The sequence below is a fragment of the Gadus morhua genome, chromosome 6, assembly GCF_902167405.1.
Source record: "Gadus morhua chromosome 6, gadMor3.0, whole genome shotgun sequence".
In the NCBI taxonomy this organism is placed as follows: Eukaryota; Metazoa; Chordata; class Actinopteri; order Gadiformes; family Gadidae; genus Gadus; species Gadus morhua.
In genome coordinates this window covers 3,061,535-3,082,163 of record NC_044053.1, presented here as the reverse complement: position 1 = coordinate 3,082,163, position 20,629 = coordinate 3,061,535, and the positions used below count along the sequence as shown (strand labels likewise).

The 20,629-nt window shown below is 52.0% G+C and overlaps 2 protein-coding genes across 5 annotated transcripts in view; both read left to right on the top strand.

Moving 5' to 3' along the window:
- The window catches only part of smad10a (SMAD family member 10a), a 26,099-nt gene extending 16,818 nt beyond the window's left edge, over nucleotides 1-9,281 (top strand). For 2 of the 4 annotated variants that reach the window (XM_030357947.1, XM_030357948.1), the window contains exons 6-12: nucleotides 1-89; nucleotides 2,479-2,592; nucleotides 3,348-3,401; nucleotides 3,971-4,154; nucleotides 5,597-5,765; nucleotides 6,416-6,554; nucleotides 7,020-9,281. The exon at nucleotides 1-89 is cut by the window's left edge and continues 91 nt beyond it. In XM_030357947.1, coding sequence (XP_030213807.1) covers nucleotides 1-89; nucleotides 2,479-2,592; nucleotides 3,348-3,401; nucleotides 3,971-4,154; nucleotides 5,597-5,765; nucleotides 6,416-6,554; nucleotides 7,020-7,231 — 961 coding nt within the window. In that variant the 3' untranslated portion in view covers nucleotides 7,232-9,281. The remainder of the gene's footprint in view (nucleotides 90-2,478; nucleotides 2,593-3,347; nucleotides 3,402-3,970; nucleotides 4,155-5,596; nucleotides 5,766-6,415; nucleotides 6,555-7,019) is intronic. The other 2 variants (XM_030357950.1, XM_030357949.1) reach the window with 2 other exon arrangements.
- A 655-nt stretch (nucleotides 9,282-9,936) lies between these two features.
- On the top strand, nucleotides 9,937-20,571 carry LOC115545117 (synaptotagmin-11). Its single transcript, XM_030357956.1, has 4 exons — nucleotides 9,937-10,226; nucleotides 14,052-15,019; nucleotides 16,072-16,192; nucleotides 17,867-20,571. The coding sequence occupies exons 1-4, from the start codon at nucleotides 10,193-10,195 to the stop codon at nucleotides 18,175-18,177; spliced, it is 1,434 nt and encodes a 477-aa protein (XP_030213816.1). The 5' UTR covers nucleotides 9,937-10,192; the 3' UTR covers nucleotides 18,178-20,571.
- Nucleotides 20,572-20,629: the final 58 nt, after the last annotated feature.

Genomic DNA, 20,629 nt, shown 5'->3' with positions numbered 1-20,629 from the left:
CCCCCCCGACCACACCCCCTGCCCCCAGCGCCACAGCCCGGACTACCTGGGCCCCCCCACCCCGGTCCACTCAGCGGGCTCCTACCACAGTGAGGCCCCTCAGAACACTCTGCTCACACTTTGGGGGGGGGGGGGGGGGGGACACAGGGTACCTCACCGTACGATACGTGATACGTGGCCCAAGATGCAGATAATATCGCCATACTGCGATAATCAATATATTGTTGGACGATCGTATCACGATGAATACAGAAATGACCGTGAGTCGGGGTAGTGCTGGGCTTCGGTCTTTATTCGCGGTCCCAAACCGAGTTTTTCAGTTGCTCGTCTTTGGTTAGTTGGCTTCCGTTCAGGTTTCCCTCATTCAGCGCACGATACGCGATACATGGCCCGCAAAACCGATGGTGACGGGATACAGCGATTCTGCGATAATCAATATATCGTAAGACAATACTAAAGGATACATGATATATGACGTATGTCTAACGATGAACACAGAATGACCGTGAAAAAAACAAAACAAAGTTAATCGTATCTGCAATCATACAACCATTCTAACGTTATTTCGCGCCAGTGATTCGATCACACGAAGAAGGGCGACGCTAGTGTATATCGCTGTGTATATATTTTGTCCCCCCCCCTACTCAAAACTTTGTTATTCACGCTGAGGCTGCCGCGCAGGCCTAAGTCCCTGGACGTTCATCTGATGCGTATTGTCCATTTGTATTTGGTTACGGTGTTATTTTAAACAATTGAAAAGAAAAACCTTCCCTAGGTCTTACCTTGGGTTTAGGTCCGGGATTTAGGCTGGATTCGGGGTTCGGCATGCTAGCGTCGGTGCTCTGGTCGTCAACGTGTTGACGGCTGCGCTGTGCAGTATCGGTAGCTGTTAGATAACAAAGCTATCGTCAACAGAGCTGTGGTCAGCCTGATGAACCCCCACCCCCGCAGTCGTTTATCAGTCAAAATGTCCGCCGTGTGAATAAGGCTGTTTAATGGGATGGGATTTTCTACACCGTTGTGTTGGGACCACATGCTGGGTTGTCTGTCTTGCATTCCGGGGTCGTGGGAGATTAAAACATGTCTGTTGGATTTCCAAATAATATGACCGTCTTATGTAGTATGTCAACCGCCTGCATAATGATTCTCAGTCCCAAGTAAACTACTTGGTGTGGCTATATCCACAGATCTATCTATAAATATAGATATACAGCAACAGTGCTGATTTATTTATAAGCCTTCATTAGCTGATCGCGGTCTCATCATTACGTTATATAACAATGTTGCAGTAGCTACAGCGGGACAATACTTAAACTGGTTTAATCACCTTTAATTCAACACTAACTATTTCAATGCTGGCACATAGCTCTAGTAACTGTTATTCCCTGATCATCGCTTTCTGCTCGGTTGATATTTCACAATTCTCAAATACCTCCAATCTTAAAGGCTTGGACTCTGGCTCACTGTGCGTAACGATAGGAACATGTTTAGTTAACAACAAACGCTATGAGATGGGAAAAGTCTCCAGAGCAGCTTCTCAGACGTCAGCTCTTCATCAGACTCCCGCTCAGCTGTGAGCCCGCTCGATGTACCCCCAATAAACCGTCCGATCACCTCAAGAGGCGTCCAGACCGGTCCGCTAACGTTGAACCGATCACACTCAAGGAACCAACCACCAACTCCTGCCTTGCCCACTAAGAGACACAAAGAGGAAAACTCCCACGCGAGCAGAAATAACACGAGAGCGAGCAGACGAACACAGACAGCACGTGGGCTCACGGGGGCGTCAGTAGTGGGGGGCTAGCGGTACGCTCGCTCAGCTAATGGCTCTTCCACCGAGGCTGTGTTGTGTTATGGCCCTCGCGGGGCAGAGGAATACTGCGTGCGAGTGCGGTAAAAAGTGCTTGCGATAATCATCTGTGTGCGCGGATGTTGTTAGTCGCGCGCGTGCACGGTCGTTTGCGCTCGTGAGCGTTGGTCAGTGATTACCGCGAGGCCCCCGACCCGCTGCTTAGCACCGTCCGTCTGATTCACCCTACAGGGGTGATTCGGATTCTGACGGGCGGTGTCTCGGAGCCGGACCCTGTCACCATGGCAACAAGTCGACAGTTGGAATCCAAAGTTTCGTCGGTTGATATATATTTCTTTGCGTCAGACCGACGTTGAACTATTTCTAGGTAGAATTTCTAGGAAGTCTGTGTCTTGCCTCTCTTGCCTTTGTGTCCGTCTCACTCGCTATCTGTCTTGACTCCTCTGCCTACACCTCTTCCCACACTGACGGAGACTTTAGTGTGAAAAGAAGTGTAGACGGACGAGTAATATACAGACATTTAATGTACATATCCTAGACATTGAACTATATCCACGGGTAGAATCTGACCGGTCAAATAAAAGTCTCCCCACACTGAAGGAGATTTTTATTTTTTTTAGTGCGCAGGAATCTAACCCAATGCCTTGCTCTGTCCTCCGGCCCGGCAGCGACGTGGACGGGCTCCAGCACGGCCTCCTACACCCCCGTGGGACCCCACCAGAACGGGCGGAGCCACCAGCAGGGCCCGCTGCACCACCAGCCCGCGCCCAACACACACTTCTGTACGGCCCCCCCCCGAGCACCACCACACCACCACCACACCACCACCACACCACACCACCACACCACCACCACACCACCACACCACCACCACACCACCACACCACCACACCACCACCACACCACCACACCACCACACCACCACCACACCACCACCACCACCACACCACCACACCACCACCACACCACCACACCACCACACCACCACACCACCACCACACCACCACCACACCACCACCACACCGCCACCACACCGCCACACCACCACCACACCACCACACCACCACACCACCACACCACCACACCGCCACACCGCCACACCACCACCACACCACCACACCACCACCACACCACCACACCACCACACCACCACACCACCACACCACCACACCACCACCACACCACCACCACACCACCACACCACCACACCACCACCACACCACCACACCACCACCACACCGCCACCACACCACCACACCACCACACCACCACCACACCGCCACCACACCACCACACCACCACACCACCACACCACCACACCACCACCACACCGCCACACCACCACCACACCGCCACACCACCACCACACCACCACACCGCCACCACACCGCCACACCACCAAACCACCACACCGCCTCTACGTGGACGAGTGTCCGCAGCGGGGGCGGGGGCTGAGATGGGAGGGGCTGTTGTTGATGGTAACGGTGTATGTACATGAGTGATGAATGAGGGAGGTGTGTGTTGTGTTCACCTGCAGGGTCCCAGCACCACAGCTCAACACCGTTTCCCCAGCCGGTGTCCAACCACCCAGGTACACACACACACTCACAGACACACACACACACACTCACAGACACACACAGACACACACAGACACACACACACACACTCACAGACACACACACACACTCACAGACACACACAGACACACACACACACTCACACACACACACACTCACACACACACACACACACAGACACACACACACACACAGACACGCACACACACGCACTCACTCACTCACTCACACACACCCACACACACACACTCACAGACACGCACTGCCTCACTTACTCACACAAAGACACAAACAGTGAATGTGTGTGTGTCATATGTGTGCGTTATGTGTGTGAGTCACATGTGTGCGTTATGCGTGTGAGTCACGTGTGTACGTTATGTGTGTGTCATACGTGTGTGTTCTTTGTGTGTCACATGTTTGCGTTATGTGTGTGCGTGACGTGTGTGTGTTATGTGTGTGAGTCACGTTATGTGTGTCATACGTGTGTGTTCTGTGTGTGTCACATGTGTGTCACATGTGTGCGTGACGTGTGTGCGTTATGTGTGTGCGTGACGTGTATGCGTGACGTGTGTGCCCCCAGGTCCGGAGTTCTGGTGCTCCATCTCCTACTTCGAGATGGACATCCAGGTGGGGGAGATGTTCAAGGTGCTGTCCAGCTGCCCGCTGGTGACGGTGGACGGCTACGTGGACCCGTCCGGTGGCGACCGCTTCTGCCTGGGCCAGCTCAGCAACGTGCATCGCACCGACACCAGCGAGCGCGCACGGTGAGCGCGCACGTGCCTCTGTTAGGGTGTGATCCAGATGCCTCGGACACCAAGTGTCGTTGGTTGGTCGTTTAATATCATCGTTTTTTAAATGCTCTTACACACTTGATTGTTTTTCGAGCTGGTTTGCTAAAGAGGCTAATGTAGCTAACAATAAACAACGACTAGCCAATTTCACGAAACAATCACAAAGACGAACGGGAAGGCTATGAGTGCTCCGAGACCGGCAATGACATCACAAGTGCAACTCGGAAGGCTGGCGTCCGAGGCAACTGGAACACACCGTTAGGGCTGAACGATTTAGGGAAATAATCGAAATGCGATTGTTTCGACCAATATTGCGATTGCGAATTAGTATGCAATTTAATATATTAAAGTTCTCTATGTTCTGTATTATTCACTAAACAAGCAATAAATCATTCTATAGTATGAGCAACACAACATCGGAAGCATTCGACAGATACACTGCTCTTTCCTTTAGGCCAGGCCGATGAGTGGAGATGATGTGATGCATTAATTGATATTATAACATCTTTATTCAACTCTTGAATTGTAAAAGAAAAATAAATACGAATCTCACTGATCTCCAGGAAGTAACAAAAATAAGAACAGATACAATAATAAATAAAAATCCCCCCAAAAATTAAAAGTTGTATTTCTTTCACTTACTGCTGACAGGGAGCGGCTGAACCTCCGCTCCTGACGGCGAGCGCTGATGCCCGCCTCGTGGCTCTTTGTGTCTGATTCGCTCGGGCGTCGTGAGTTGTGCTGTGATTCGCTGTGTGGCCGCGCCGTACGGAGCAGCTAAAGCTGCTGGCGGTCTGCGCTGATGGCGGTCTGATGAGGCCTATTCAGGGGTGCCTGGGGGGGGGGGGGGGGGGGGGGGGGGGCAGGGGCGAGAGGCAGACTGTTAGTGAGTCTGGAACATTCTCTGTTCGTTGTCACAGAGAAAAATGCCGCTGAATGTAATTGGATAGGCCAACGACCAATCCCAGCAACGAAACGGTTGACGCCAGAACTGAGCGACAAAGTAATTGTAAAGAGACAACGTGCTTAAAGCAAAGACGTCTTTCGCCTCAACAAAAGCTTTTAGTGCAGTCGTTAGTCGTCTGAATCAGTGGCAGCCATCTTGGTTTGTGGCGCTCCTCTGCGTATCGTATTTATCCCGCCTCATGTTAGATATACGCTTGTGATTGGTCGGCCTATCTCGTACCGGGCAGAACCATTTCTGTGTGGGAGGGGGGAGCCGGACCTTATCTGCAGAGCAGGTGAAACATGAGCTGGGGAGATGAGTCTGGTTCCCAGTAGCAGGAGGTGGTCCCCTGTGGTGGGGTCACTAAGCCCCTCCCCTGTGGTGACGTCAGTGAGCCCCTCCCCTGTGGTGAGGTCACTAAGCCCCTCCCCCTGTGGTGAGGTCACTAAGCCCCTCCCTCTGTGCGCAGGCTTCACATCGGGCGTGGCGTGCAGCTGGAGTGCCGCGGCGAGGGCGACGTGTGGATGCGTTGCCTTAGCGACCACTCGGTGTTCGTCCAGAGCTACTACCTGGACCGGGAGGCGGGCCGGGCGCCCGGCGACGCCGTGCACAAGATCTACCCTGGAGCGCACATCAAGGTGAGGGCACGGGGTCACTGGGGGTCACCTGGGGTCACCAGGGGTCACCTGGGGTCAGCAGGGGTCACCGGGGGTCAGCTGGGGTCAGCTGGCCAGGGGGCTCAGCTCTCTGTCTCTTTCAGCTGTCTGTCTCTCCAGGAATCTTAACTATCTGTCCCACCTGCCTGTCCCTACAGGTGTTTGACCTATGTTACCTGTCTGTCCCTCCAGGTCTTCGATCTATCTTACCTGTCTGTCCTACCTCACTGTCCCTCCAGGTGTTTGAACTGTCCTACCTGTCTGACCCTCCAGGTGTTCGACCTATCTTACCTGTCTGTCCCTCTAGGTGTTCGACCAATCTCACCTGTCTGTCCCTCCAGGTGCTCTACCTATCTTACCTGTCCTACCTGTCTCTCCTACCTGTCTGTCTCTCCAGGTGTTAGACCTATCTTACCTGTTTGTCCCTCCAGGTGTTCGACCTATCTTACCTGTCTGTCCCTCCAGGTGCTCTACCTATCTTACCTGTCCTACCTGTCTCTCCTACCTGTCTGTCTCTCCAGGTGTTAGACCTATCTTACCTGTCTGTCCCTCCAGGTGTTCGACCTATCACACCTGTCTGTCCCTCCAGGTGCTCTACCTATCTTACCTGTCCTACCTGTCTGCCCCTCCAGGTGTTCGACCTGCGGCAGTGCCACAGACAGATGCAGCAGCAGGCGGCCACGGCGCAGGCTGCCGCGGCCGCGCAGGCTGCTGCGGTCGTCGGTGCGATTCCCGGACCGGGGAGCGTAGGGGGCATCGCCCCCGCAGTCAGTAAGTCTGTCTGCCTCTACGGCTCTAATGCTGTCTGTTTATCTGTCTCACTCTCTGACTGTCTGACTGACTGTCTGTTCGTTCCTCTCAATCTCTGGCTGTCTGACTCGTCTATCTGCCTGTCTGTCTCACTCTCTGTCTGTTTGAATCGTCTGTCTGTCTGTCTAGCTCTAACCTCAGGGCCACTTCAAGTATTTGCGCTGGTCTTTGGCGCCCTCTGCTGGCAGCTGCTGAAACAGACGCCTGAACTTCAAAATAATCATTCATGTCTCGTGCTGTCACTCCGATAGCTCAGCAAACGACACTCAAACGGCGACTCTTAAACCTTAACTACAGCAACTTTTATAATGATAAAGAGATGAATCTAGATAGTTAACATCACATTATATGTGACTTTATATTATATAGCGCAATACATCGTGTAACTCCTACTAAAAGGTCTTTGTGTTCCCGGTTTGTGTCCAGGTCTGTCGGTGGCGGCGGGCATCGGCGTGGACGACCTGAGGAAGCTGTGCATCCTGCGGCTGAGCTTCGTGAAGGGCTGGGGGCCGGACTACCCCCGGCAGAGCATCAAGGACACCCCCTGCTGGGTGGAGGTGCAACTGCACCGACCGCTGCAGCTGCTGGACGAAGTGCTGCACACCATCCCGCTGAGAGAGCCCAGCCAGAACAACTGAGAGAGGGGGGGGCAGGTGTGTGTGTTTGTGTGTGTTTGCGTGTGTGTGTGTGTGAGGTTGAGGTTGGAGTGGGGAACAAAGTGACAACCACAACAGACTGTGTTTGTGTGTGTTTGCGTGTGTGTGTGTGTGTGTGTGTGTGCGTGCGTGTGTGTGTGTGTTCGCTTGTGCGTGCGTGTGTGTGTGTGGACCGCAGGCCAAAGCTCTCTTTCTTGTGCTTTATATTAATGTCTTGTTATGAGAAGTTTGTTTCGCTGGAATCAGTAATCTCCCTGGAGGATGAGATATCAAGTTACCCCCCTGATTGGGTGATTAAAACCACCCACCAATCATAATTCTCAATGTCGGGTCACGTGACCGGACTCTGAGGAGGGCGCAGAAGGCTCTAGATTCTGGCCTTTCTCAATCAATCTATTCCACCTTGGAAAGCATCGATCTCTACACCTACCGGACAGAACAACGGCATCAGATGGAAAAGCATTTGTTTTGTTACGCTAACATGTTACGCCCAAGAGTATGCTCACAGGTTATGCTAACATGTAATGCTAACAGGTCATGTTAGCAAGTTTTGCTAACATTTAATGCTCACATGTTATGATTATAGGCTATATGGTCACAGGCTATGCTAACAGGTAATGATCATAGTCTATGGTCACATGTTATGCTAATAGGCCAAATGGTCAAAGGGTATGCTAACATATTATGCTCATAGTCTAATGGTCACAGGCTCTGCTCACATGTTATGCTAACATGTCTTGACCAGTCTATGCTCACATGTTATGCAAACATGTTAGGCTAATAGGCTATGTTATGCTATGCTGACAGGTTATGCTCATAGCCTATGGTCAAATGTGATGCTAACAGGCTATACGATCCCAGGCTGTGCTCACAGGATAATCAATCACTTTGTTAAGCAAGACATTCCCTCGATGCTTAAGGACCAAAAAGTTTAATAATATTAATGATAATAATAATAAGTAAAACCGGCAAACTCAGCTCTCTCTGCATATGTCCGGTGCTCTGTTCCATGTTTACTTACTGCCTTTGTGACCTCCAGATGTTTTAATCTAGATGTTTTAAACCAGATGTTTTAAACCCAGATGTTGTATCCAGTTGTAATCTCAGAGATGCAGGTCTATACAAAGAACCCAAGAAACCTCCCTTCGATCGCCATAGTAACCAAGAGTACCAAAGCCAACCACTAGTTAGCTCTTAGTTGGCGTTAGTTAGCGTTAGCGACTGTACCGATACCAAATGAGTTCTAGGGGAACAGCCGGATAATCACGGCGTCACGGTTCCCCTCTCGATCCAAATCCTACTTCCTTTCCCCACGATCGCCTGGAAGTGTTGCGGTGATGGTCACTGACATTAGCTTAGCCATGCTAATCTCTCAGCTAGTAGAAAAAGCCTATACTTCCATTTTGCTGCTGGGTTGAAAGGTTAGTTGCCATGGAGACATGGTTCTGATCACGTTGGACGTGAAGACTAATACACTGCCTATCTCAAACGTGTGTGTGTGTGTGTGTTTGGCGGGTTTTGCACACAATTGTGTGCACAGTGTATTATACGTCGTGGGCTGTGTGTATTTTTTGTTGTCCCGTGATTTGCAATGTGTGCGCTTGTCCGTACGGGTTTGTGCCGTGTGTGTGTGTGTGTGTGTGTGCGTGTGAGGGAGCTAGTGTGTGTCTATGCGTAGGTCGTCAATCAATATGGCTTAAAACTTTATAGATCGTTCTCGTCTGCCTCTGTACATCCCCTTCACTTTGACTTTCAGATGACCTTTGACCTCGGGTCATGACCTTTGACCTCGGGCCGCTCCCCGGTGACCTCAAAGGTCGACCCTAATGTACAGGCTGGTCGCGTGATGTCATAATATTTATCGCGGAGAAAAAGGTCTCGGGTTTATCACTTCTAAAACCTCCATGTTTCACCGCTGGCTTTAAGAATTACAAAACCTTTATTTGGACGAGATCAACAGCGACACACGTTATCAGTTTTAATATCTGGTGTGATGTTCATCAAAGCATTAAAGCTCTCTGATCCAATCAGATCGTCTGTCTCCTGTGTTTTCTGTCTCTGTGATCGTAAGAGGGTGAATCTGATTGGCCAGTTGGTCAGGCAATGCCTCTCTGGGATGAAACTGAACGGTCAGGCCTATACAACATTTTACATTAAGGGCATTTAGCAGACTATTTTATCCAAAGCGACTTACAATCACTACATTTGTCAGAGTAAAGAGAAACAACAATATATCGCTGTCGGTACATTAAGGAGGTTAGAATCAAGTCCTAAGCACTAACAAGTTAACCCATTCCCATGTACAACAAAGATAGCTAGGATTACAATCTCTTTCTGTCTTGTGTGAGGTGTTAAACTGCAGACTGTTTTTTAAAAGTAATCCAGAGGATGTTTATTTACATATTCTAGTTCTATGGTTGGACATTATTTTACATAAAACCTGGGAACAGATATTCAAGGTTTAAGTGTACTCTTAAACATTGAATTAGGAGAACAACCTACTGGACTATATTTGACTTCTGCTAAACGTAGTACGATGTCTGATGTGCGGATGTAGGCCCGTTACATCATCATTTATACGTACATATTGTTATTAGTCATCTAGTCGAACTAATGCTTTTATGGAGTTGAGTGGTGTGACGCGGCAGAGGGGGCGGGGCCTCCGCTCCCGGGAGGACCAGTCTCCGCGAGCTCACATCAGCAGCATACGCGCAGCCTCTCTGCATCCCGACACCAGCCAGCGCGAGCATCACTGCGCAGCACGGGCTCGGCACCGCGCGCTCCACCCGAACGACCGACCGAACCGACTCTCTTACGGAAAAAAAGGATTTTATACCTGAGTTGCGAATTGTTTCTAACGGATTCGTTTTGCGGTGCTTCGTCGCCTCTCTATGGACGTGGAGTAGCGGTTCTTCACGGTCGCATCCTACACCGAGGCACAAAATGGCTGAGATCTCCGAACTACGAGCCGCCTATGGTGAGCAGCAGGCCCGGGTGTTTGTTAACGGCTCTTAAGCCCCTTGTAATGTGTGTGGGGTCGTTCCTCAACCCAAAGTCATCGCGATACCTTGGGGTTCGGGCGGACGGGGACAGGGTCATGGTTGTGAAAGGGTGAGGTGTCTTGTTTGGGAAAGGTGGTGGAATTTGATTTGTGTGTTTTTTTTGGTGTGACCTATGAATCCAGGCTTTTGTTTGAGATTGACACCCCGTGTAACAACCTGAAACGATATCACATTTAATCGAATGATATTCAATATATTCATGTCTTCGTCTTGGGGTTAATTTTCCTCAAATGAAGGGATGGGTTTGGCTCGCACGGCAAAACCGCAGCATGATGTTGTTTATCTAGCGTCGAAACGACCGTTAAAATACGAAAAACGAATATGACTCATTCGTTTCCAATACCTCGGTATAAGTCAATAATGATGACATCTATATTATTGATCAAAACGTATAAGAATACAAAATTCAGGAAAAGCTAAACATGGGCGTACTCCGCTCCTACGCATCTCTCCGGTGGCCCTCGGTGCGCGCGCACATTGGGTGGTGGGGGGGGGGGGGGGGGGGGGGGGGGGGGGGGGTGACGTCATGTCTGTAGCAGCAGCAGCAGCGCCCCGCTGGGACAGCGACCGGTCCTTTGTTTTTCAGACCCGCTGAGGTAATCGGTAACCGGAACACGGGGGTGCTGCTCAGGCCGAATTCAGGACCGTATAGCCCTCGAACACCCACGTGTTCCGGACCACCGGTTACCGGGTCCCGGGGCCTACGGACGGGCCTTTGATTTTATGGTGGTGGTGGTGGTGGTGGTGGGGGGACGGGGGAGGGTAAAGGAGAGGGGGTTTAAGGACAGGGGTTTAGATCAGATCGGACGCAGCCCTTCATTTGCAGGTCCCATCCGGACCATTTTGTCTTTTAGGCTTCTTTACTAAACACACAGAATCAAATAAATGATCGATGATCAACATTAATACGCGTACAATGATTGATGACATCTAAAGGGCACATGATACATCTCTAGTATTAAATGCAACGTCGATTGTCTCCTTCGGAAATATCAACAATATTTCCACACTTACACCTATGCCTGCGTTTCTTGTGCAGCCTAAATATTTGTTATTTTTCTAGAACTATTTTCCTTCGATCGAAGCACATAAAGGAGACAGGTTGGTCTAGAATATGAACATACCACTGAAGCTCACATTACAGGGGGGGGTCGGTGATGAGGGGAGGAACCGTTTTCTTAAAGGCATCCATTTTGGCTCTGCTGCGTCTTCAGTGACGCCCGCGGCAGGTGAAGTGGAGTGGCGCTGTCTGTTCGACTTCCTGTCAGAGGAAGGCACTTCCTGGCTCTGGCTTAGAGGTTAGGATCCACAGGAGATGTGTATCGCTAATGGAATCAATCCGGGCTGCTGACACACAGCCTTTTACCGGCTGGTTATCAATCACATCCCGATCGGTCGATCCAGAGACACGTGACCTCCCGGATTCCGCTCTCACCGTGCTCCCCCGAGCCTCCGAAGGTTTCTTCGCCCCGAGCTTCCGACGTCGTCCCCCGAGTGTCCGATTTCTTCCCCAGAGCGTCCGAGGTATCCCCCCCCCCCCCCCCCCCGAGTTTCCGATGTGTTCCCCGAGTTTCCGATGTCCCCCCCTGAGTGTCCGATGTTTCTCGGTAGACCAGGGGACCGGTTCTCCCCGAGGAGGTACAGGTCCGGTCCATTGTCCGGTCCAGCCCTGAATCACGGTCCCAAGGGGGTTGCCAGGACACCTCATGGGCTGGTCCGCACCCCCCCTGACCCTAAGGTCTCTGAAGGACCAGGACCCGGTCTAGGGGGGACTAGGTCCTGATGAGAGAGAGGACCCAGGTGACATGACAGAGGAGGTCCCCCTCTTAACAGGGGGGGGGGGGTTCCAGACGAGGCTATAAGGAAAGAGGAGATCAGTAGTAATGACTGTAATACCATCCATATTTAATCAATCATCGTCATGGTAACGATGAGGGGCCACAGCTGAAGCTGCTAAGACACGAGAGGCCTGGTCATTATTATTGATCGATAAAGGCAGGAAGCATGTAGGTCGTTCGTTTGATCGCCTCAGAAGGAAATTACTTTTGACTTTTGTAACCCGTTAACAAGGAAATACGTAACATTCAAATTTAAAATACCAAACAACGAATGACTATGGCGTGAACAACCGATCGTCACAGTCGTTACCTTGTCCCCTCTCCCCTCTTCCTGGATCCCGGCCAATGCAAAGGTGTTAGCGTTGGGCTAATGCCAGTTAGCCGACAGCAGACGTTCATGTTGGACAGCGCATGATGTCGTCATCGTTCGGGGACGCTATGTGTGGCACAGTGTCATGGCAGGGGGACGCGGGGCAATGTGTGACATGGTTGTGTCAATAGAATGCACTGGATATGATGATGATGTCATGCTGCTATATAGTCACACCCCCTCAGTCCAAGAGAGAGATGAAGATGGACAGACTGCCATGAGGACAGACGGACTGATGTATACAGGAATGTGTAGATATACATACAGACAGATGGAGGGTGAAAACCGATTGGCATTAAGACAGACTGCCAATAAGACAGACAGATATATACAGTATAGATATACAGACAGATGGAGATAGAGAGAGTGGCATTAAGATAGACGGACTATCATTAAAGCAGACAGACATGCTGTTATGCAGCTAGATGTACACACAGACAGGTAGATGAAGATAGACAGACATGCTATCTATATATATGTACAGACAGACAGAGAGATCGAGAAGAATGAATAGATGTAAGCTCTCTCCTAGCGCCATGACAACCAACCCCCCCCCCCCCCCCCCCCTAACTAAGCCACTCCCCATCTGTTTGTGTTCCCGTGGTTCTGGGAAATCATCGTCGTCATGGTTACGGCGGGCCAGGCTCCTAGGAGAGAGAGCGAGCGTCACCACAATGCCCCTCTGTGTCGCGGTGTCTCTCGCCCGTCCGTCCTTTATTAAGCTCTCCCCCTTCGGACTGTCTCTGCTCTGACAGGTCGATGCGTTTACATGGGCACGCGCGCACGCACATGAACAAACGCACGCACGCCCGTGACCACATAAACACACTCTATCGTAAAAACACACACTGACACGAACACACGCGCAAACACATGCTCACATTGGTACACACATGAATTCTTAAACACACATGAATGCATGCTCTGAATCACACACACACACACACACACTATCACGTGCAAGCACACACACTATCACGTGCAAGCACATACATACTATCACGTGCACACACACCCACACACACACACAAACACAGGTAGCACAATATGCACGCACACCACCTCATTCGCTGCTTTTGCCTTCTCCTTCAAACGACTTCCATGTTGACTCGGTTGCCTTGCTGTAACTCCCTAACTCTCTCCTCTCCTCTTCCTCCCTCCTCCTCCTCCTCTCTCCTCCTCTTTCCTCCTCCTCCTCCTCTTTCCTCCTCCTCCTCCTCTCCCCCCCCTCCTCTCTCCTCCTCTCTCTCCCCCCCTCCTCCCCCCCTCCTCCTCCTCCCCCCCTCCCCTCTCTCCTCCTCCCCCTCTCTTCTCTCTTCTCTCTCCTCCTCCTCTCTCCTCCTCTCTCCTCCTCTCTCCTCCTCTCTCCTCTCTCCCCCTCTCTCCCCCTCTCTCCTCCTCTCTCCTCCTCCTCTCCCCCTCCTCCTCCCCCTCCTCCTCCTCGACCTCCTCCTCCCCCTCCTCTCTCCTCCTCCTCCTCCTCTCTCCCCCTCCCCCTCTCTCCTCCCCCCCTCCCCCTCCCCCTCCCCCAGTCATGTCCCCCGTGCTGGCGGGCTTCCTGGGCGCGGGGGTGCTGGTGGTGGTGGTGGTGGTGCTGGTGGTGCTCTGGACCTTCTGCCAGCGCCGCTACCAGCGCTCGGCCGGCCGCCACAAGCTGTACGGCGACCGCTACTGCGACCCCCCCGAGGACCCGCCCTACAAGTTCATCCACATGCTGAAGGGCATCAGCATCTACCCCGAGTCGCTCAGCAGCAGCCAGCGCATCTTCAGGGGCGCCCCGGGGGCCCGGGTCCGCCGGGCCGACCGGGGGGGCGACGCCGAGCGGGCCGGGGGCGGCGCGGCCCGCGGCATGGTGCTGGTCGACGCCGAGAACAACATCCTGGACGTCCCGGGGCAGCTGCACATGAGCCACCTGGTGCCGCCGGGCGGGGCGGCGGCGGCGGCGGGCGGCGGCGTGGGGGGGGCGCGGCTGGACCGGGCGCTGCCCGTCCGCGCCGACTACTGCTGCCTGGAGAGCAGCGAGAGCGGCAGCAGCGGCAGCGAGAACGGCTCGCCCTTCACGCCGGCGGCGGCGGCGGCGGGGGGGCCGGACGGCGAGCCGGCGCTGGGTACCATCAGCCTGGCCGTGGACTACAACTTCCCCAAGAAGGCGCTGGTGGTCACCATCCTGGGGGCGCGCGGGCTGCCTGCCGTGGGCGGGGGCGAGGGCGGGGCCAGCGCCGACCCCTACGTGAAGATGACCATCCTGCCGGAGAAGAAGCACCGTGTGAAGACCCGCGTGCTGCGCAAGACGCTGGAGCCGCAGTTCGACGAGACGTTCACCTTCTACGGCGTGGCGTACAGCTCGCTGTCGGAGCTCACGCTGCACTTCCTGGTGCTCAGCTTCGACCGCTTCGCCCGCGACGACGTCATCGGAGAGTCGCTGGTGCCGCTGAAGGGCGTGGACCCCAGCACGGGGCGCGTGCACCTCAGCCAGCAGATCAGCAAGAGGAGCATGCTGGTGAGTGTGTGTGTGTGTGACGTGTGTGTGTGTGTGTGTGTGTGTGTGTGTGTGTGTGTGTGTGTGTGTGTGTGTGTGTGTGTGTGTGTGTGTGTGTGTGTGTGTGTGTGTGTTTGTGTGTGTGTGTGTGTGTGTGTGTGTTTACATTCAGGGTGTTAAGCAGACGCTTTTATCCAAGTTGTCGGCAGAAGGAGAAACAACAATACACCGCCGTCGGTACAGTAAGGATGTTCATAGAAACATAGTGACCAGCACTGACCATCGCTAGGTTAACCCGTTTCCCCGTATACAACAGAGACACCTAGGATAAGATGCTACACGATGCTCAGGACTATGTTTCAGTGCCAGGACGTACAACGTACACTAAGTGTCCACTGGGTAGGCTTGCGGACAGATCTGTCCATCCCACATGTGGGTGGACATTAGGGCTTTGACTTGTGCCCAAAAATCATATTCGAAGATCGTTTGTTTATTAATATCAATATTCAAATATATTCGAATATTTATCAATAATATTTTGCCCATTACATTCCTTCAGTAAGACCTGGATTGGGCTTTGCGAGGTTTGTTTACCGGCGTTGCTATGGTTACCGGTCTTCCAACGGTTTATTAGGTATCTAATAAATCGCTGTCTAATCAATACTTCATTCGCTGCCTCTTCCGTGGTCATTACAACATTATGAATAGACTGCGTGGGGTTCTCCGACGTCTCTCCCTCTTGGCCTGCCCATAACAGGTTCCAATATTAAGGGCTGCCTAATATTCGTTCGAATTTTGATTTATTCTTTGATATTCGAATTATATTCGAATAACGAAGTCCGGAGTCAAAGCCCTGGTGGACATACGCTCCCAACTTATGTCACTAAAGGTGGACTGGCGACCATCACATCTGGGGGTAACACAGGGGCCCTTTAATGCTGTTATTAGTACGCTAAGTAACCCACAACCTGTCTGTAGATCTGTCAACTTATTAACACTGTGTGTGTGTGTGTGTGTGTGTGTGTGTGTGTGTGTGTGTGTGTGTGCGTGTGTGTCTGTGTGTGTTCATGCAGTGTGAGAGCCGTGGAGAGCTGCTGGTGTCGCTGTCCTACCAGCCCGTGTCCCACCGTCTCAGCGTGGTGGTGCTGAAGGCCCGACACCTCCCCAAGATGGACATCACCGGCCTCTCCGCAAGTACGTACACACACACACACACACACACACACACACACACACACACACACACACACACACACACACACACACACACACACACACACACACACAGGACAAGCCGGTGCAACACAAGCAAAACTGAGCACACACCGTCTCCAAGTAAAAGCTAGTTTAACGCAACATCAATGCTAGGTCAACCAGAAGTGGTCTTCATGCTAGCTATGAGGTAGAGGCTAAGCTAGCTTGCGGTAAAGGCTAAACTAGCATGAGGTAGAGGCTAAACTAGCATGAAGTAGAGGCTAAACTAGCTATGAAGTAGAGGCTAAACTAGCATGAAGTAGAGGCTAAATTAGCATGATTTAGAGGCTAAACTAGCATAAAGTAGAGGCTAAACTAGCATGAAGAAGAGGCTAAACTAGTACGAGATAGAGGTTAAACTAGCACGAGGTAGAGGCTGGACTAGCATTAAGTAGAGGCTAAACTTAGGGGCTAAACTAGCATAAAGTAGCCGCTAAACTAGCACAAAGTAACGGCTAAACTAGCATGATGTAGAGGCTGAACTAGCATGATGTAGAGGCTAAACTAGCATTAAGTAGAGGCTAAACTAAGGGGCTAAACTAGCATGAAGTAGAGGCTAAACTAGCATAAAGTAGAGGCTAAACTAGCTATGAGGTAGAGGCTAAACTAGCTATGAGGTAGAGGCTAAACTAGCTATGAGGTAGAGGCTAAACTAGCTATGAGGTAGAGGCTAAACTAGCTATGAGGTAGAGGCTAAACTAGCTATGAGGTAGAGCAGGGGTGCCCAACCTTTTTTGACCCAAGATCTACTTTCCAAGTAGCCAACCTCCCGAGATCTACCAGTCAAACCTACCTTCAAGCGGAGGGGGGGGGGGGTGGTGGTGGTGGTGGTTTGTGTCGTGGACCTACGGACTTCAGTGGGGGTTTCATTAATTCAACAATATTCAATATTATCTTCCTCCCACCCAGGGTGAAAATGGTAGGCCTTAACTCGTTTCCCCTCAGCCATGCCAACGTTTAGGAGTGCGTAACTACTGTTGACGGCTTTCAACTACTGTTGACAGCGCATGCGCTACCGCGCGTATATGTCCCGCGCAAGTTTTCTTTTTTTTTTCTTCACCCCTCGCGGTCGACTTGGGATCTATCGGCGGTCTACTGGTAGACCGCGATCAACTGGTTGGGTACCCCTGAGGTAGAGGCTAAACTAGCTATGAGGTAAAGGCTAAACTAGCACGAAGGACAAAATGGCCTAGCAAGCAGAGCAGAGCATCTTCAGTTTCCATGGAGTCGTTTAGTTGCAGATGCATTCACAAGCGAGGCTCTGAGGAAACGACACAAACCATTAAAGTTCCACAGCACCCCAGGCAAGGGTAGCGGCCGATGGTGACTCGTTCTCTCTCTCTATCCCTCTCTCTCCCCCCAACCCACCCCCGCACACACTGGACGTGCAATTGCATAATATCTATTTATTTATATCTACCTCTGGCTCTTGTTTTTATATGCAATTAAATTAATGTACAATATTGCTCACTATTGTGTTATTTGGCGGTCGTTTACGGTTTGTCCATTTTAACTGTCCTTGTGAGCTACGGGGTATCTGCATTACCCCCCAAGGGGATGATTAAAGTATCTACCCACATACTGACCTACTAACCCCCCTCCTCCTCCGTGCAGACCCCTACGTGAAGGTCAACGTGTTCTACGGCCGCAAGCGCATCGGCAAGAAGAAGACGCACGTGAAGAAGTGCACGCTGAACCCGGTGTTCAACGAGTCGTTCATCTACGACGTGCCCCCCGAGCTGCTGCCCGAGATCTCGGTGGAGTTCCTGGTGGTCGACTTCGACCGCACCACCAAGAACGAGGTGCTGGGCCGCCTGCCGCTGGGCCTGCACAGCCCCTGCCCCTCCGGCACCTCCCACTGGACCGAGGTGTGCGAGAACCCACGCCGGCAGATCTCCAAGTGGCACAGCCTCATCGACTACTGAAGAGCACCGCCTCCTCCTCCTCCTCCTCCTCCTCCTCCTCATCCTCCTCCTCCTTCCGCTCGACAACGAGGAGGGGGACTGCTGGACTGATGCTACTGAAGAGGATCACCTCCTCCTCCGGCTTCTTCTGCTCCTCCTTCTGCTCCTCCTCCTCCACCACAAGGAGGAGGAGGAGCAGGTGGAGGAGGAGGAGGAGGAGGAGGAGGATGAGGAGGATGGATTACTGAAGAGGACCTCCTCCTCCTCCTCCTCCTCCTCCTGGAGGAGGAGAAGGAGGATGAGGAGGAAAGACATCCCCACTGTTGGACTAATGCAGTGGAAACCATCAACCCACAGATCTACACACACACACACACACACACATTACATACCTGCATACCAACACACACACACACACACACACCCACCCACACCCGAATGAACCAAACATGTACACACACGGCAAACACACACCCACACACACACACACACACACCTCTTTCATTCTCTCGCCCGCTCTCTCTCTCTCTACGCTACATTTACAAACTACTATGAACAGGACGTCATGGAAACGCACAACAGCCGTTTTCCTCGATCCAACCGTAACCATGAATGCATCTGCGACTGTTACCGTGGTGATCAGCCTCCAGGCGAGAGCGAGTGCGTTGAAAAAGATGAACAAAACAAAAGAACCAAGAACAAAAGATTGAAAACCATCTCCTCCTCTCGCTGTCGTTGTCATGCAGCTCATCGCATGTTTGTACCAAGAAAAAAAAAAAACACAGTGGAAGGCGGGGCGAAAAGACTAGACCTGCTGAGGCCAACGCTGACATCACTCTTCACCCATTGGCCGGCCGGCGTGCCCATCAACGGGGTCCGGCGGTGAGGACCTCAGGCACCCACCCCCGAACCCCCCCTAAATGGATTTTAACATAAAGAATTAACCCTGACTAAATCAAAAAACACGTTGTTTTTTCGTCCAGAGTTAACCGACTAAAAGTGTCACTATTATATTATCGTAAAAGTCTTGACTGTGTTGTGTGGCAATGGACGGCTGGTGATCAGCCAGCATGCGCTCTCTCTCTCTCTCTCCCCCCCTCTCTCTCTCTCTCTCTCTCTCTCTCTCTCTCTCTCTCTCTCTCTCTCCCCCTCTCTCTCTCTCTCTCTCTCTCTGAAGGCTCCAGGTGTGATGTCATCAGACCTTGGTCTCCCGGTCGCCCACCCTGAGCACCCCCCCCCCCCCCCCCCCTTTCATGCTCACCCCTCACCCCCCTCATACACCCGTTAAGAATAGACAAATGAATAAAGAATAGATTCGACGTACGGAGAGAATCCAGGGCGGACGAGGCTTCTAAAAACATGGCCGCCGCCTCCTGCTAGCGCTAGCCGTTAGCCTCCGCACCACCTGTATATTTATTTTTTAACATTGACAGCCTCGTGAAAAACCTCCTCCAGACTCGTCTGTCACTTCTCGGCTCCAGCTCTTCTTTTGTATATTCTCATCGTATCCACGACCAAAATCGTAACCTGATTTGCACTAATCCATATGTATGATTACCGGCTGTGTGACCGTAGACTAACCACAACAACATCAACAACAAACTGTTGTTGACCTTCCACCTCTGTCTGCCCCTGACCCCGCCCCTGACAGACGGGGGTTCGACCACACAACCTCGCGGTCTGCTCAGACCTGGGATAAGCAGAAGGCCGGTCACTGCGTCTCATCATAGATCGATAGTTTAGCCCGATAACTCGTTAAGACGAGACGAGAGAAGGTTAATTAACCCTGGACCCAAGCACGAACCCTCCAGGTCCGAGCGCATTTCTTCCAAGTCCAACCAGACATAAGGAAAGGGGTCGTAACGTGAGGTAGCCATGGTCGGCACGTTGAGGTCAGCGCCATCGCGCAGAAACCCTGATGCTGTTTGGACGGGTCACACCAACCAATCAGCGTCGAGCAGCAGCCTGATGCTGACGGCTTGGGCCACGCCCACCTCCGTGACATCAGCCTGTGTGACGATGCGTCAGTAAAACAGAAGCTACTACCGCTCCACCCCGCTACTAAAACACGCCCCTCTCCCCGCGTTGACCACCCATCATCATATCATCCACGCTACGGGTCGTACTGGTCGGCTCCGTGTACAACTGTATATATATATAAACGTTCCGCTCCCTCTCGACGTGTGCTGTAAATATCCCTGTGTGCTGCTGCTTGTAGATGTCCCAGAGTCCGCGCCGGTGGTCTGTGCTTTAGCGGACGCTGCTGTGTGTGTTTTCTAAGCGTAGGTCGAGGAGGGGGGAACCCGGAGAGGACCTCGCTGTTGTTTCTGGTGGTTCGTGTCCGCCGCCGCCCAAACTACTGTCAGCTCTGTTAACCTGCAAATAAAAACAATTTAGCCATCGTCATGACGACTGCCCGATGTCCTGTCTGTGCCTCTGTATCTGGATCTCGACCCGCTTGTCTGGTGTTTTA